Source organism: Nannospalax galili, unplaced genomic scaffold (genome assembly GCF_000622305.1).
Source record: "Nannospalax galili isolate Female #2095 unplaced genomic scaffold, S.galili_v1.0 scaffold488, whole genome shotgun sequence".
NCBI lineage: Eukaryota > Metazoa > Chordata > Mammalia > Rodentia > Spalacidae > Nannospalax > Nannospalax galili.
The window spans coordinates 4,352,142-4,370,710 of record NW_008360316.1 but is presented as its reverse complement, the minus strand read 5'-3'; the positions used below and the strand labels follow the sequence as shown (position 1 = coordinate 4,370,710).

Genomic DNA, 18,569 nt, shown 5'->3' with positions numbered 1-18,569 from the left:
GGTAAAATCCTGGAACAGTAAATACAAATATTTTAAAATTTTAAGTGCATTTTTTGTTTGGTCTTTTTGACACAGGATCTCCCTGTAGCCCCAGCTGTCCTGGAACTCACTATGTAGATCAGGCTGGCCTCAAACTCCCTGCCTCTGCCTCCCAAATGCTGGGATTAAAGGCGTGCGACACCACGCCTGGCTAGTCTTATTTTATAGTAGAAATCGCTAGGAATCTGACAATTTTCCATAAGTAATTCCAGTGAACTAGATTATCTGTGAAACTTTTTTCCCCAAGAATTTTGTTACTTCATTATTTTACATTTTGAAGGAAAATATTCTAAACAAAAGCAATCTATAGACTCTCAGACATTGCTAAAACTAGTTTCAGAAACCAACCTTAAAAGCTAGTTTGCCGGGTGTGGTGGCACACATCTTTAACACCAGCACTTGGGAGGCAGAGGCAGGCAGATCTTTGTGAGTTCGAGGCCAGCCTGGTCTACATAGTGAGTTCCAGGACAGCTGGGGCTACAGGGAGCCCCTGTCTCAAAAAAAAAAAAAAAAAAAAAAAAAACAAAAAAACAAAACAAAACTGGTTTTGGTGGTTTATGCCAGTAATCCCAGCACTCCAGGGGCAGGGACTGGGGATTACTGCAAAACCCAGCCCAGCCTGGTTTACATAGCAGAATTCTGAGCCAGCTAGGGCTACACAATGACACAGCAAGACCCCATCTCAAACAAAAACGGAAACCAACCTTAAGCATAATCTTAAAAACAATACCTCTTTCAAGATTCGTACAGCAGTTTAGCTCTTCCCCAATCTTAAAAATCTCAATTTATAATGATACCCAGTGTTTAAAGACGAAAATGTTCCCAGCCCTAATTCAAAACATAGGCTTCACTCTGAATGAACCTAGGAACCATGATTCCTCCTCTTTCTTTCTCCCTCTCTGTTTTGGACAAGATCTCACTGTTTTGCTCAGGCTGACTTTGAATCTATAATCTTCTTGCCTCAAGACTCAGGGTGCTGGGATTGCAGGCTTGTGATCCTACACCAAGCTAAACCATGTAATTCTTTCGAATGGGCCACTGGTGCTCAATCATAGGCCTGAGTTTTTACTTAGATGCTGTCATTGGATCATATAACACTCAAAATGAGGTAAAGTGGAAAATGCTTAACTTAATGGGTATCTTCTAAAAGCTAAAGTCCAGAGGTTCAGTGTCCTTTTTCCCATTGACAGTTGTCATTACAGTTACTTATTGTCATTTATTGACCAATGTCCTGTTATGAATGATTTGATTTATTAAGCACATACTACATGCCAAGTATTAGCCTAAGTATTTTAAATACCTGGCATTATTTATCAGCCACCAATAAAGCAACTTGTTATATAGATGAAGAATGGGAAACTTCCAGTGGTTAACTATTCCAAGGTCATACAACTAGTGGATGCCAAGTTGGCATCAGGATCAGATTGTCTGATCTCAAAGCCTGTGTGTGTTCACAGTTGGGTCTCTGCTCAGTGAGCTGACAGGCTAACTGGCAAGATCAATCAAACATATGAAAGAATTCAAGAACTAAAGAACTGAATAATGGGTTGCTGTCTTGAAGTACAAAAGGAGGTCAGACAGGACAGCAGCACTTGGCTGAAGTCAGAGAAGTTAGTTCCTGTGTAAGCAGATTAAATTCCACTAAAAAACATTTACTGAACATATGTTTAAATGGTTGATACTATCAGAGACAGAAGTTGCAGTAAAATCTGTCCCTTCTCTGGAAGTGTTTAACTCCTCGAGGAAGAAAGCTAAGTCCACAGATCCTCTTGACACAAGGCAGAATCTGACAAGTGCTAAGTTATTACAAACCTTGGAAGAGAGGAATTAGCACTGAGGATTAGGAGGGAAGTTAATGGGAGTCAAGACTTATGAGCCGTTGTTCCTGAAATAGGAGTAAGGAGTCAGGGAGGTAAGCAAGATGGGTGAGCATGATGAGGAAGCTTCCAGAGCCCAGGAAGGGCAAATTCAGGGCATGGTTGAGGTAAGGCAAGCAGACCAGTTTGGTCAGAACATAAAGCAAGAGGTCTAGAGGAGAGCAAGATAAGGCTGAAAATATGGGTGGAGCCCAAATGCGGAAACCTTTACATGCTAATCTAAGTAGCAGAAAAGCCCCTTCTCTAGACAGTAGCAGCCCACAGCTGAAGGGCTGTGGTCAATATTCTGGGAGGTGGAAGGTGGGGAGACCCTGTACTGCAGAGGAGGTGGTAGGCACAAGGGAAAACAAGCAAAAAGAGTTAAGCGCTTAAGACCTTGCAAAGAAGAAGAGGCTGTTCAATTTGTTAAAGGTAAACCGAGTACCCACTCTGTGCTCCCAAGAAAATAAGCTATGTCTTCAAGAGATGGAGGAAAGAAACACAAAGAGATCAGTTCAGCTTAACTGGGGAAAGAGTGTGTTAAGGTACTTAAGAGTCCTAGTGATGGACTGGACAGGGACTCTCACCCTTGACTTGAGGGTCAAATAAACTCAAGTACATTAACTGCAAACCACCTACAGGTAAGTCACTGCTGAGGTTTATGTTCTGTATCTGTTAGATCTGACATCTACAACCTTAAGGTGTGACTGTTAGGAATATGTTTAACCTCACAGGTACCTAGTTCCCCATTATGTTGTTTGCAGTGTAGGATGACAAAATGAGTTTGGGCAATTAATGATAAAAGCTACTCATTTGTTCATTCACTCAACAAAATAGTCATTGAGGTGCTAAGAAATGGATTCCATCCAAAGAGAAGTGCACTTAACTTAGGAAGTCCAAACCAACACAGGAGAAAAAAAAAATGGTGATGTCTCTGGATCAGTCATACAGTTTCTTGGATTTTTGAAGGAGGTTTATCCACTGACCCACTTCCCGAACATACAGCACAATAATGGCTTACATTTCTACTTTGGAGTGTATTTTTTACACTCCTTTTCCTAAATGTTCAGTCTAAAGCCTGAAATTATAAATAACCTGTCACAGTGCAGGGAAGCCATGGAGCCTGGACCCTGACTTCTGCTAGGGCCTCCTGTCCCATGGTCAGTGGTTTCCCATTTAATGGATAGTGGGAGCAGCCTGACTAGGCTGGTCCCTGCCATGTAGGAGTTGCTCCAGGCCCAGCCCCTAGAGGGTACGAGGCAGTAAACCAGTCCTGGCAGAGTATCTGTTGAAAAGATGTATCAGTGTATCTTTGAGGAGGCTATTTGTGAGCTGCTTCCCAGCCACAGATCTGGCCATCCCCTATGCAGAAGTGGTCTCTGGGTAGGATGTGACCTGGCACAGGAAAAGTAAAGAGATCCTGGGAAAATACACCTGGGGTATAGAGGAAGGCTCCCCACCCCCCTGACTCCCGAAAAAAGTTCCCCTAACACAATCAAACTCCTGGTGGTTTTAGATCCCCTCCCGTGCCTTCCCCTGCCCTGGAGGGCATGCACTTTCCTCACTCAACGGCCCGATGAGCGAGGAACCAATAACCAACGTCCAGGGCAGGGCTGGGAGAGCCAGGGGAAACCCAGCTGTAGCCGGGGGACCGACGAGAGCAAGGGGCGGCAGGGCCTGGACTGGGGGCCAGACGCCGGGGAGGGCAAAAGCTCAGAGGGGAGGAGTGGGCCATCGATGGGCGGGGCTAGGATTGGGGGCGGGACTAGGGGCGTGGTGAGACGTCGGGGGCAGGGCTTGGGGCTGGGCTACAGGGTGAGCAGGGTGGGTAGGGCAGGCTGTGGCGAGGCTTTAGGGGCGGGCTCCCGGGCGGCTGGCTGGGGTGGAGGCGTAACTAGGTCTTGGGGGCGGGGTTCCCGGGCGGCTTGCTGGGGATGGCGTTCCGGCTGGCGACTGCGGTTGCCCGGCTACGGGATTGTAGGGAGCCGGAGAGGAGGCTCTAGGCAGTACTCTGCCTGGCTGGGAGGACCGGTCCAGCCCCGCGTGGTGCCTGACGCCCACAGCAGGCGAGGCCAGGAGCCCGGGACTCCAGTCGGGCGCTGCCCCGCAGGAGCACGCGCGCACGCCCGCGGAGCCTCCCAGGCCCCTGGGGAAGGTAGGTGTCCTGCTCCGGGGACAGAGGCGCTGCGCGGGCAGACTCGCCCCGGAGATGCCCTCGCAAGGGGTCGGAACCGGGAGGGAGGATGCGCACAGGTGCAGGAGAGGAGCGGACGACCTAGCGCGGCCGGAGACCCCGAGAAAGGTGACAGCTAGGGGCAGCCCAGTCACTGGAGGGCCGGGGGGCGTGCGAAGCTCCCTGGAACCGCAGGACTCCGACTTCCTATCTCTGATCTAGTAAGAGAAGACAGCGTTTGCAGGGCACGTGAGTGTGTAACTCCACTTCTTGCCCACCCGGCCTCACTCGCTTGCCCAGCGTCCCTGCGGCAGGCACCCGGCTCCCCACCTGGAGCCCACGCCCGACTGTCCTAGTGCAGCAGAGCAGGGAAAGAGGGAACGTACAGAAGATCCGTCTGTAGCCCAGAATCATACTCCCGTGCAAGAAAAGTCTTAAATGCCAATGTGCCTAGTACCTTAGGAAGGGAAGGGAGCAGGCTCCCTCAGCCTTCGTCAGCGTTCCTGTGGACTACAAGTTTAGTTATGTGATTTCACTGATTTATTCTATTGATTCAAGATCTTCTCATATAGCTCAAGCTGGCCCCAAACGTACTATATAGCCCAGGCTGGCCTTGAACTCACGGTCCTCCTGCTTCAGGCTTCCAAGTACTGGAGATATAGGCCAGTGGAACCACAGCCAGTTTAGCAACTGTATTCTTGAATCTCAAATTTGGCAGGATTAAAATCCTATGATCTGTTTTAATAGTAGTTAACCACCAATCATAAATCTATCCTAAAAAAATTCATGTTATTTATTTATTTATTGCATTTTTTAAGAGGATTCATTGAAAGCAAAACGATAAGCACTGTTTGGTATTTCTTTAAATGGAACAGTTTAATTCAATATATTTATGAAGATGTAGTTTTTTTCTCCAATGGCATGTTTTTTGACTAGAAGACAATGTATATACACAGGAAACAGGTATTGTTAAACATGACTTATGTAAACAGAAGAATTTATTTTAGTGTTGTTATTTCATAATCAGATACTTAGATGCACACTGGAGGATTATGTTGCATTAGTTCAGGATTTACTCAGGATATTTTCTGTGGAGGAATTTTACCTTGGGCATTTTTGCCAAGGTTGCTTTCATGTAGTTTTAAATTGTATTTTTATTTCAAGTACTAGGGGGTGAGAATTAGGTACTGGTATAGAAGACAGTTTTTGAGGTATTCAGAGATATGGGTAACAAAAAGAATTTTTCTGTGCACGCTACTTATTGAGTTGGTCTGAAAATACAAAATCCAAGAGTGTATTGTGAAAATACTGCCTTGGCGCTAATGTTTGGAATGTTATCGTGTGCTCTGTAAGTTCTTTATTTTGTAATCACTGAAAATGTCTTATGACGTCTGCTTTATTACCAGGGCCACACGGCTTTATTGACTTTAGTTTTTTTTTTTTTTTTTTCCATAGTAGATATTAACTCTGAGGTGTTGTGTTAGTATTTTCTGGGACAACTGTGGAAACTGTTTCTTTACTGGGAGTGTCTGATGACAGAGTCCAGGCTGGATTTTGAATGTGTTGCCAATAGATATGAAGGCTCTTTTGCACTAGAAATGTCAGTAACTGCATTGTAAAATGCAGTTGAATAGGGGACATTGCTAACATGCGGGTAGCTATAAAAAGAGATTGTGTGTGTGTGTGTGTGTGTGTGTGTGTGTGTGTGTGTGTGTGTGTATGTGTGTGTGTGTGTGTGTGTGTTACAGAGAGGAGAGAGAGGGAGAGAGAGAGAGAGGCATATGAGGGGGAGACGAGAGTGTGGGTGCCTGTGCATGCACGTGGAGCCCAGAGGACCTTGAGTACCTTCCTTTATCACTCTCCACCTTAATCCAGACAGGATCTCTCACTGAACCTGAATTTTGCTGTTTCAGTCAAGCTAGCTGGCTTCTGCACTCCACCCGTTTCTGCCTCTCCAGTGCTGAGTTACACTTGTACTCATGCCTGACTTTTTTATGTGGTGCCCCTATAAATAGAATTTTAAAAGTCTTTAAAAAAAAAAAGTAGTAGCTGGGTGTGATGGCACACACTAATCCCAGCACTCAGGAGGCAGGGGCAGGCCGATCTCTTTGAGTTCAAGGACAGCCTGGTCTACATAGGGAGTTCCAGGCTAGCTGGGGCTACAGGAAGATCTGTCTCAGAAAGACCACCAAAAAAGAAAAAAAACCAGAAAATTAATTCAGATGATTAAATAATTCTGAGCTTAATCCATGTGTGTTTCAGAATGGATTTAATTTGCTAGTGACAGCTCTTATGGCAATTTATAGCATGTTGGAGACCTAAAACACACGTAAAGGAATCCAGAGAGATGGCTCAGCAGTTAAGAGCACTGGCTATTCTTGCAGAGGACCTGGGTTCGAATCCCAGCACCCATATGGGGCCTAACAACCATCTAACACCAGTTCCAGGGATCTGATGCTCTCTTACGACCTTCGGGGGCATTTCGGGACACAGGTGCACTTACATGCAGGAAAAACACTTAAACACATAAAGTAAATAAATAAATAACAAACACATAAGAAATTCTGCTAACACTCATAAAGATAATTTGCTTCTCCTTTTCTACCTATTTAAATCTCTGAACCCAGGCTTAATTAGTTAAATCCTTATGGACCAGTTCCATCCTCAAAACTTAACAGGACACAGTCCAAAAGCTCTATGCATCTTTAATGCCCCAAGTTCAGGTTGTTTTAAACCTGACAAATCAGTATTAACGAGCATTTAAAGTTCTGTGCTGACTCCACGTTGAATAAGAATGCCTTCCTAGAATAAGAGTGTACTCCAAATCAATAAATAACAAATATTGCATGAGAAGAGGCCAGGGAACAGTTAAATACATTTGTCCCATGACAGGATGTCCACGGGTTTTGTAAAGAAAGCTCCAGCTGAAGGAACAGACAGGCAAGGCAGGAGGACTGGAATTGCTTCTCTTGATTTGCTGGCTGAGCACTGAGTGCATTCATCATATTCTATCTGTTGCAAGTGTTTACATTTGAAAGTAAGATGTTTAAACAGAACTGGGTTATCTTCTAGTCCACGCATCACAAAGCATATACTTTTTAAACTGGAGGATTAAAACCTGGGGTTTAAAGAGAGAATGCTCATCCATCAGAAGTTATATGAGACACTGATTAGTCAGCCGCTCAGTCAGCTGGATGGGTCTCATGAGGAAATCCTGAAAGGATGGAGCCAACCTACACTGGAGAAGGATGCTCCAAGTGGTATAAAGTTCTTTGGAATCTACCCAAGCCTCCTTCCAAAATAAAAATGTAAATAGCTGTGTATTAGAGATGGCTGTGCACAGACCTCTAAGGGTGACTGTGTTTGAGCACCCATGGTCAGTTATGCTGTAATTGTTTTGTTTGTATCTGAAGTTAAACATTTAATGAATTTTGGGAGAAGTGCATAATTTTTTTATGATGTGTTTGTTTGTTGAGTGAACATTTTGAGAATTCTAATATTTCCCTAGAGCAAAAGTTATTAAGTCTACAACTCAAAAAATAAAAAAGAATTCATCTCAGAGAGCCCTATCATAGAGTAAGTTCTATTAAAGCAAAGCAGACTAATCCAGGAGCCTGACAGTGGCCCTTAATGTTTTAAACTTTAAAAAAATATATTGTTATTTTTATTTTATGTGTATGAGTATAGTGCCTGCATGTATGTAAGTGCACCTATGTCATGCAATGTCTCGGAGGTCAGAAGAGGGCATCGGATTCTCCTGGAACTGGAGTTAAGGACGATTCTTAGCCACCATGTGGGTACTGGGAATTGAACCTAAATCCTCTGCAAGAGCAGTCTGTGTGCTTAACCACTGAGCTATCTCTCCAGCCCATGTCTTTGAACTTAAAAGGACTGTGAATGGTTGTATGTAACAACCAAAAATTTTAAAGTTTGTGTAGTTTTTAGTAGAAAACATTTTATTATTTGAAGAAGAGAAACTATTCTCATATCCCACCCAGTGTGTACATTCTTCTTAACCTTAATACACCTTTGAGAGCTTTCTAGACTGAAAGGGCTGTTAGCTGTGCCATGCATGGAGGATTTTCAGAATGCAGTGACACCGAAGCTGAGGTTATTCTCTTCCACTTTTGATTATGCTCCACCATTAAAATGTAAGTCTTTATAGTTATTCCCTTGGCTTTATTCGGTGGTGATTTGAGAAGGTGTAAGCCTACTTTGTTACTTTAGTGTTGATCTATTTCTTTAATGTTTTATCTTATTGTCTATTAGAAAATTTCATGGGTTTAAGCAGAGCTTTACTGCATAATGTTATTGCGGTTTTGCTAGATGAAAACTGTTTTCTAGCCAGGAGTGGTGGCACATACCTTTAATCCCAGCACTCGGGAGGCAGAGGCAGGTGAATCTCTGTGAGTTCCAGGGCAGCCAGGGCTACATAGTGAGACCCTGTCTCAAAACCCCAAAAGAAGGGGAAAAAAAAAGAAAAGAAGAGAAAACTGTTATCTGTTTCATGTACTTTATTTGTGGGTTAATAAATAGCTTCAAGAGATGGAAAAATAGGAGTCAGGTGTGGTAGTTCCTGCCTATGAGCACTGTACTGGGGAGGTTGAGGCAGGAGGTTTGCTGTATGCTGGAGGCCAGCTTGGGCTACATAGTGACACCCTATCTCAAAAAAAAAATAAATAAAAAATAAAAAGAGAGCTGAAAAAATAAGGAAAATTAAATAATTAGCTCTGTAAAAGATTGCTCAGATTATTCTAATGATTCCAAGATTCATGTATTTTTGGTAATCTATCATAGCAACTATAAAGATAGTTCTCAGAAATGGTCCTTGTGGTTAAAATTAGAAAGGTAAATACCAGCTCTTCCTTCTTAGAGACATTTTGTTCATAGAGATTCTTTACTCCTAATCCAAATATACAGAATCTGAAATGTGCCAAAATCTAACTTGATGCCACAAGTGGAAAATTCCACAGCATGAGACTTCCTTTCATGTACAGAAATCACCTAAAATGCTGGATATAATGACCCCCAGGCTATGTGGTCATATAAATATAAAACATAAATGAATTTCCTTGTTAGACCTGGGTCCCATCCTCAAGGTAACTCATTACATATGTTTATCTTACAAAAGTCTAAAAATTCCCAAATCTAAAACATTTTGACCCTCAAGCATTGTGTGTGTCTGTGTGTGTCTGTGTGTGTCTGTCTCTCTGTGTGTCTGTGTTCCTCGACTTTGGGTGTCTTCCTTTGTTATTCCCAATCCTATTTTTTAAGACAGGTCTCTCCCTGAATCTGGAGTTCAATATTTTGACTTGTCTTACTAGCCAGCGGGCTCCAGGGATCTTCCTGCCTCCACCTCCACAGTGCTAGGATTACAGGTTACTAGCAAGCCAGGTTTCACCCCCACCCTGACTCCACCCCATACCCGGAATAGGTGCTGGGGATCCAGACTCAGAACTGTGGGAAGCACTTTATCAACTGAACCATCTCCTCAACCCAAACCCCACACCCCTTAAAATACTAACCCTTGTTAGCATGAGGCCCCCTGGGTGGGTGTGGTGACACGTGCCTTTGATCCCAGCACTCTTGAGAGACTGAGGCAGGTGGAAGATGGAGGCTAACCTGTTTGACTTTTCTAGTTCCAGGCCAACTGGGAGATCCTGTCTCAAACTACACAGTTCCTTATATATCAGTCTCCAGTTATATGTGTACATATTTATTTTTCACATTATTTTATCCCTTAAAATCAAAGATATAAAATATGATCTCTAATTAATGAATTCCTTCATTAGCACATATTGGGGACACACTTTGGGTGAGTTAAAGTTCTGGAGTGAAATTAATGTCCTTGCCGGTTTGGTTAAGTCCCCAAACCCTGATTGGGGCAAGCACACAAGGCTGGTAGGATCAGAGGAGGGGTTGGAAGAGAAAAGATGAGAAAGATGCTCAGGCTAGATTCAGGCGTCTCAGGCTTTTGACAGTCAGGCTGGGGCAGCCATTGGTTTAGAGTCTGCCCAGCCTGGGAGGTATGGGGCCTTCCCAGCATTGCTCCCCAGAGCTGCCACTTCCAAGGCCCCTTTGCCCATGAACATGTGGCACAGGTTTTCATGATTTCTGACAAGAACCAGGGGTGCACATCCATTAGCACCTGTTAGATTTCTGTCCCTTCCAAGTGAGGCCTGTTAGAGCACATCCTTATTAGTGCCAATTCACACCAACAAGCAGGATACTCTGCTTTCTGTGACAGGAGCTCTTCAGGGCAGCTGGTGGGCTATTTGCCAGCCCTGCATTTTAGGCTTCTGTATCTCTCCTGCTGGCCTAGTTCTGATTCCACCAGCCTGTTTGCTGTGTCTGCAGGCAGACAGCGTGACAGGAATGCGTGCTTCCAGACAAGGGGATCGTCCTCTGAAGTACCAGCCAGGGGCAGTTCTCTGCACCTTGTTTTGCACAAGTGGATGCTGGAGTTGGGAGGGGTTTCCAGCATGGACATTTTGACAAACTTTGAAAACTCCAGCTTACAGATCCATTGTGCACGATCACAGTAATTTGTATCTCTCAGGCTCAATAAGTCAACACCAAGTAAATACAACCCTTAAACATATAATCTTTAAATATAAAATATATAAGTATATTTTTCTATCTTTGAGCCCAACCTTGAATGCTTGAACTTAAAAGCAATTTCACAAATAGCCTTTTTAATTGCCTTATTTTTAGTTTAAATATTATTACTTAAACACAAGTTATTTCATCACATTTTTCTTCTTTTTTGAATGCCAAAGATTTCATAAGGAACCTCATTTTATTCCAGGAAATTCAAAGTCACACTCCACCAATGAGATTGTTTATTTCTAAAGTGCTTCTTGGCCAGGATATAAAAGGCATTTAGAAGTCCACCGGGCCTGCCAAACATTGAGGAGCTCCCAAGCACACCCTCTAGTACCATCCCCACCCCAGGCACCTGACAACTCTTCACTCAAAGTGGAGTGCATAAGTAGATAAAAGATTACATTTCCCATTTTGTTATATATAGTAGATGACACTGGATCAGCCACATAGGACACAAGCCTACACTGACAGGGCTGAGTGTCCAGGATCCTGCATGAGGTCACCAGGATCACCAGGCCTGAAGAATTAGGTGTGGTCACTATCAGTTCTAGTGTTTTTACTTTTTACCTTTGGTTTTCTCTCCTGTCATATGGCGATATCTACTTTAGTAAGTAGTAGTAAGGAAAGAATATTATGCTTTTTTTATTATTTTGATTTATGTGTATGAGTATACTGCCTGCAAGTGTGTAAGTGTACCTTTGTCATGCAGTGCTCTAGGAGGTCAGAAGAGGGTGTCAGATTCTCCTGGAACTGGAGTTACAGATAGTTGTTAGCTGCCATGTGGGTACTGGGAATCCAGGTCCTCTGCAAGCACAGCCGTCCTCTTAACCACTGAGCCATCTCTCCAGTCCCAATTATGCTTTTTATTTATTTTATTTATCTTATTTTATTTTATTTATTTATTTTTTTTGGTCCTTTTGAGAAAGGGTCTCCCTATAGTCCCAGCTGGTCTAGAACTCACTGTGTAGACCAGGCTGGCTTTGAACTCACAGATATTCACCTGCCTCTGCCTTCCGAGTGCTGGGATTAAAGGCATGTGCTACCACTCCCAGCCAAATTATGCATTTTATAAGCACATGACTTGTACTTACAAGTGCTGGTTCAAACACTGGACCAGTTCTTGGTCTTCCAGTGCTCTCTACTGGGCCCATGTGAGGAGGTCAGCACCGAGGCCTCACTTCCCTTTGCTCATCAAGACGTCTCACATTGCTGTGGCAGGCAATGGTCATCAAGGACTGTCCCATGTATGTTCGATGCTCAATAAAAATATCATAAGGAAGGAGCATATAAGAGCACAGGTGATTTGAAGGGAAAAGGTCAATAATGGGGGGCAGGGGTAAGTGGGGAGAGAGGGATTATGAATGCCAGACATGGAGAAATCTAGCTAGTACTGACCAGGAAGCTTGCTCCCTGCTGCCTAGCTCTCATAGTACTGAAAGGTGCTCTGCAGCCCACTGCGGGGAGTCCTCAGCAGTCTTGCCCAGTGTGAACCCCGTGAACTACAATAATGACCAGTATGGCAAGGTACAACCATGGTTGCAACAATGACAGGAATGTAATAGGGTGGCCAATCACTTTCTGATTAGATTTAAGGCCTACTCCACAGGAGGAAACGCATGTTCGGTATTGCTAATCTGGCTAAGAACCCATGGTTGGGGAACTTCTAGGCCCCAGGGGTGAACCTATGACTATTTCTCTAAATGGACATAGTATCAAACTACTGTCTAAATTCATATCCTTATACCCATAAATTAGTGCAGCTCTCAGACTTCATCAGAAAAGTTTCTTGCGCAGTACACAGTTTAACACAGAAACTCACAACTGGCCAAAGTACAAAGATTATGTGTCAATGGAGTGATCAGCCACAAATGGGACTTCTGTATTACCCCCTACGAAGGCTCAGGGACTATGGAGGAAGAGGGGGCAGAAAGGTTTTAAGAGTCAGAGGTCACCAGGCATGGTGGTGCACGCCTTTAATCCCAGCACTTGGGAGGCAGAGGCAGGTGGATCTCCGTGAGTTCAAGGCCAGCCTGGTCTACATAGACCAGTTGGGGATACAGGGAGACCCAGTCTCAAAAAGACCAATTAAAAAAAAGAAAAGAAAAAAAAGAGCCAGAGGTCAGGGAAGACCAGAACAAAACAAGGTCTTCTGGTCATGACAGGACTGCTACAAGATTAATTCAGTCAACATTCCTGCTTCTAGTGGGGCGGGGCTAAAGAGCCCCCACCCCTAGCTGAGGGTGTATTGACAGTTGATGACTTCCTGGGGAGGGAGAGTCAGTCTTCTTTAAGGGTGTGGTGCCTGGTAGATGGACCATGCTCAGTGGATGTCCCACACCCAGGAGTATATGGGCAGCACAAATTAGACTCAGTGGATTATAAAAAAATAAAATCAAATACAGACATGAAGTTCGGAGAGGGTGAAGGATAGAGATGTTATTAGGGGGAGTAAATATGATCAAGTGTATGCATTTGTGAAATTCTCAAAGAATTAATAAATATGTGTTTTTTAAATGTCATAATATGATGGACAGCAGTTGCTAATACTTATATAGCAGTTATGCTGTTCCAGAAACAGTCTGTGTCCATGAACTCCCCCACTCTGCATTATAACTCCCTCCACCTGCACCATACCCCCCCACCCCCCACCCCCAAGGCTCAGTGCTCCTGTTCTCACAGCTGCTTTGGAATGCTGTCAGACAACAGCAGCACAGGTGGCAGCCATCACTGATTAACCTTTATCCAGAGCAGGAAAATGGATGAAGCAGACCTCTGATCCCAGCTATTTGAGAGGCTGAAGCAGGAACATCCCAAGTTTGAGGCCTGCCTGGAGCAACATAGCCAGACCCTGTCTCAAACAAAAAGTAAAAGATCTGATGGGGGAGGGGAATGGCAAGGAGACGCTCAGCCGGTAAAGGGCTGGCATCATTGCTCAATGGTAAAGGTGCTTGCAGCCAAGCCTGCCCACCTGCGTTCAATCTCCCTGACCTGCCTGGTGGAAGCAGAGAGCTGACTCCTGCAATTGTCCTCTGACCTCCACACACATGTGGCATGTTTGTACTCCCTGCCACATGCACATAAATGATTAATGAAAAAAGTTTTAAAAAGAGATTTTGTCTCAAAAAAAACAAAGTTCTCTGGAGAGCAATAGAGGAAGACATCTGAAGTTGATCTCTGGCACACACACACACACACACACACACATGCACACACACATACACATACATGTGCACACACACACAGAGACTGCTGGAGATGTAGCTCAGTGCTAGGGCAGTCTCCTGTAATATATGAGTTCCTGAGTTGCATCCCCAGCACTGGAAAGCAGATCAGTCTGTCAGAGGTGCTGGCTAAGCACTGAGTGTCCATTCGGGTTGGGCCTCGCTGCACCACAGGACCTGGGCTCTGCACCTCTGTGTGACATTGCTGGGAGGTACAGCACTTTATCCGTGTCCCCCACCAGCTCAGGCAGTGTCCATGGGGAGTCTTCTATGGCTTACATCATGTACTGACTTGGGCTGTAGATCTCTTCTCCTCTTATTTGGGGTACATGCTTTTTGCTCTTCTAGGTTGAAAATCTCTAACCCAAATTCTGCAGCACCCCCAAATCTGAATAGCTTTGAACACCAACATGATGATACAAAGAGGAAAATTCCATCACATAAAAATCTCTCTGATACACAAATTATTAATTTAATTATTAATTATGAATTACCAAAAAATGTGCAAAGTTACCTCCAGGCTACATATTTAGGTTGTACATGAAACAAATGAATTTTGTGTTTAGACTTGGTTGTTATGCCTGAGATAGTTCATAATGTATGTGAAAACATTCTAAAATTGAGAAAATCTGAAATCTCAAAGTCTTATGGCCCCAAGCATTTCATATAAGAGATGCCCAGCCTGTGTGCGTTATAATTCCATACAAATGACATGTTTTTAACAACTTTTAGAGAGTCACACGGTTCTCAGAGTTTGGGACAGTGGGGGTGGGGCGAGAGAATGAATCTGAGGCATGTACTTCAGGGAATGTAACTCACTCATTCCCCTTAGCCTCCTCCTCTGCATAGGACTGAGCTGCATGGTAGGGATGTTGCTGAATGATTCTGACGTATGCATGCGGGAGACTATAACCTAAAAGTTGAAAAGATCTGAACTCACTCAAAATGGGTATTTATTCAACTCATGTCCAGTGATTTCTGCTGCCCTGACTGTATTCTTGCTCCTGGGCCAGCTGGAAGGATGCCTCTGGGCTCTGGCACCTCCAGTCCTCCTACTCCTCATGCCTCCTTGCCCCCACCTCCACCCTCCCACCCCAGCCTCTGTCTTAGCTCTGGGTAGCTGCTAGGCCAGCAGGTGACATGGATCCATTTAGCTCCCCTTCCTTTGCTGCTGTTTCCATCTGACTGGAGCTCTTTGGCCTCCTGCTCTGAATCTCTGCTCTGGTTTCTTGCTAACTAGTTAGGTGATCCCATCCAGCCCCATAGGTTTACAAAGATTCCATTTAAAAAAAAAAAAAAAAAAGCCAAACTGTTGTTTCCCTACTTGATAGAGAGCACCCAGTGAGAAATCTCTTTAAAAAAATAAAAATAAAAATCAGAGCTCTTCTGTTCTTATGAACATTCTAAAATCAAAACAAAGAAAAAGAAATAGTTTTGTTTCTACACTGTAGATCATTCCAAGTAAAAATCAGGAGTCTGGGTTTATTTTTTATTGAATGTTGGGCCCCTGCTTCTCCTTGCTTCACTTAAGTGGCATTTAGATATTTAAAATGAAAGGTCCATAGTGTGTTGTGCTGGTCTGGGGAGAGTTCACGGATGCCCAGCCTGGGAGGAGGTGAGGGTCTTCAGAGATGTGCAGTGTTTTTATCGCTAGAAATCATTTGTATTTCCAGCTGTGACTCTGGCCCTGGAGCCCCCTCCCCCGCAACCACCTGGATTTGCATCTGGCTCTGCCTCTCTGCAAAGTAACCTTGAGCAGATTACTTAAATCTTTCCCAACCTCAGTTTCCCTATCTCTAGAATGGAGAGAAGGATAGTACTGACCTTCTAGCAGAGCTGTGAGGATTAAGCAAATTATCATGCTAGAAATAGCCCATGGCTCTGTGTTCAGCAACTGCTGTTATTCTATTGCTATTATTGTCCTGTTGGTCCTCTCTAAATTCTTATGAAAAGGAAGTTTATAGTCACTGTGTGAATGTGATTCTCTTCTGAATGAAGTGTATCAGCCACCAAAGGCTTGAGCAGAAAATAAAGGCAGGTGCAAACCGGGAGTTCAGAACCAGCAGGAGTTTTTCATGTAACATATTGGTAAGCAAAACACATTAAAAGAATTGATTGTCCCTTATCTATTTGGCCCTCTGGTATCTTTTTAAAAAGTGGCTTCTTTTAAGCATAAGTGATATTCAGTGCCTTGTGTCTACAGAAAATGATGGTCATTTTATAGAAAATAGGGAGCAGTCCCTTCGACTTTGAGTGAGTGTTGACTGTACCTTTGCTCCTATCTTTGCTCTAGAACTCTTTGGGGATAAATAATCTGATAAGAGCCATGGCTTTAAAGCTGCTACTGGACCAAAGGAGAACATTCATCACCTTCCTGCTTTTATTAGGCTATTTGGTAAGTAAACTCTTCCTTTCTTTCATAAGAATATGGAGAAAGAATTCATATTCTCATCCCAAGGTATGGATATGGTGATGCAGGCCTATAATCTCAGCCCTTGGGGCTAAAGCAAGAAAATTGCAAGTTCAAAACTAACCTGGCCAAGATAGCAAGACCCTTTCTCAAAAGAAATAAATAGTACCAAAACTATTTTCTATATATGATCTCATTTTTAAAAAAATTTCTTTCAAATTGCTTTTGATCATTTTCACATTTAGAAAATTGCTAAGCCAGAAAGTTTGTAATGAGTGTTGAAATGAGTTTATTTAAATTTAAATGAAGTCATAAAGTTGCCATGTTACTATGAGCAGTACATTGAGACACTGACCATAAATTATAATTTGATCCCCATGACTTATGAATTCAGAATAGTGTGGTGGTGGTGTTTTGTGGTTCTGGGTACTGAATTCAAGGCTGTGTGCATGCTAGGCAAGCACTTTATCACTGAACTACATCCCCGGACCAGAATACAGTTTTAAGAGTGTTTTGATATAGTGTTCTTGATTTCAAAAAAGTATTAAATGGAAAATCGAGAACTTTAATATTTGAAAGTGTGACAAAAGACCTATGAAGGTAATCAGGAGAACTGAAATATGTTTATTCTGGAATGAGGACCTTCAAGTCAGAGGATGATCAAGTCTGAAGAGAGCACTCAGGGTCTGGGAAGACAGTCAGTGGATGTGAAGTCAGGGTGAAGTCTGGATCCAGGTAGCAATGAGGAGAACTTTTCTGTACATTATAGCTGTTAAACACTGGATAAATGGCCTAGGAGAGAAGTGGTAGAATCTCTTTCTCAAAGAGATTACAGGCTATTTGTGGCAAAAGGGAAACTCCTACCCATCTTAAGTAAAGCCAGACTCCCCCAAGAAAGTAGTTGAGTCTATGGAAGGTAGGAGGGAGAAAAGACCTCTAACCCCAAAGAACTTTCTAGTTCCTAAATTCTCCTTCTCATTTGCTCTGGAGACTTTGAAAGGGACTGGCAGGTATCAGTATGGATAGTCCTGCTTCAGGCTGGGGGGTTTGGGGAGTGCAACTACCCATTATTACGAGTGATGCTGGTCAGACGCAACAGTGTCTTACAGGCTTAACAGAGGTCTTTAGCTTTCACTTAGAAAAACAAAATTATCACTAATAATGTTATTCTGGGCATCCTGCTTAGGAAACAAGCTCGAAGTGAATTGTCTTCACCACTTCTGAGATATTGTTAGTGCCAATATTTTTCTTATTTACTTTTTAGTTTAAAATTTTTTTAATATTTTATTGTTTTTATTTTGTATCTATGAGTATATATCCTACATGTGTGTAAGTGCACCTGTGATGTGCAGTGCCCACCAACGTCAGAAGAGAGCATCAGATTCCCTTAGAACTGGAATTATGGATGATTATTATCCCCCATGTGGGTGCTAGGAATCAAACCCAGTTCCTCTGCACCTCTTCAAGATCAGCAGCCAGTGCTCTTAACCATTGAATCATCTCTCAAGCCCCAGTTTTATTTTATTTATTTATTTATTTATTTATTTATTTATTTATTTTTTTTTTTATGTAGACCAGGCTGGCCTTGAACTCACACAGATCCACCTGCCTCTGCCTCTGAGTGTTGGGATTAAAAGCGTGCACCACCACACCCAGCTCAGTTTAAAATTTTTTATCCTATAAACTTCTCAATAAATAAACAATAAAAACAACCAAAAGTTTCATGCTTTCAGCTATCTCAGCAGATCCCATAGCTTTTTTTTTTTTTTAAGACAAGGTCATGTGATGCCAGGCTAGACCCAAACTAGATACAGAGCTAAGGATGGCCTTGAACTTCTGATCCTCCTGCCTCTTTCTTCTGAGTGCTGGGATTACAAGCATGTGCCACTGTGCCCAGATTATATGGTACTGGGAATCAAACCAAGCACTCTACCAACTAAGCTACATTCCCAGTCGAAGATAACCTTTAAAAATTGTCATTTAGGGGCTAGAGAGATGGCCTAGTGCTTAAGAACACTGGTTGTCCTTGCAGAAGGCCTGGCTTGGAATCCCAGCACCCACATGGCAGCTAACAATTGTCCTTAACTCCAGTCCCAAGGGATCTGTCAGACTCTTCTGACCTCCAAGGACATTGCACGACACAGATGCACTTACTACATGCAGGCAATAACACGCATACACATAAAATAAAATTTTAAAAATTGTCATTTAATTTTTACTTATTTTAAAATTTTGAACAGGTATATATTGTGTGTTGAGCATCA

The 18,569-nt window shown here is 43.2% G+C and overlaps 1 protein-coding gene across 2 annotated transcripts in view; it reads left to right on the top strand.

Annotated features, from left to right (window-relative positions):
- Tnfrsf19 (TNF receptor superfamily member 19) overlaps positions 1-18,569 on the top strand; it is a 96,891-nt gene that overhangs the window by 6,464 nt on the left and 71,858 nt on the right. The window contains exons 1-2 of one of the 2 annotated variants that reach the window (XM_008825002.3): positions 3,814-4,050; positions 16,189-16,290. In XM_008825002.3, coding sequence (XP_008823224.1) covers positions 16,222-16,290 — 69 coding nt within the window. In that variant the 5' untranslated portion in view covers positions 3,814-4,050; positions 16,189-16,221. Of the gene's footprint in view, positions 1-3,813; positions 4,051-16,188; positions 16,291-18,569 lie in introns of those variants that run through there. The other variant, XM_008825001.3, reaches the window with a different exon arrangement.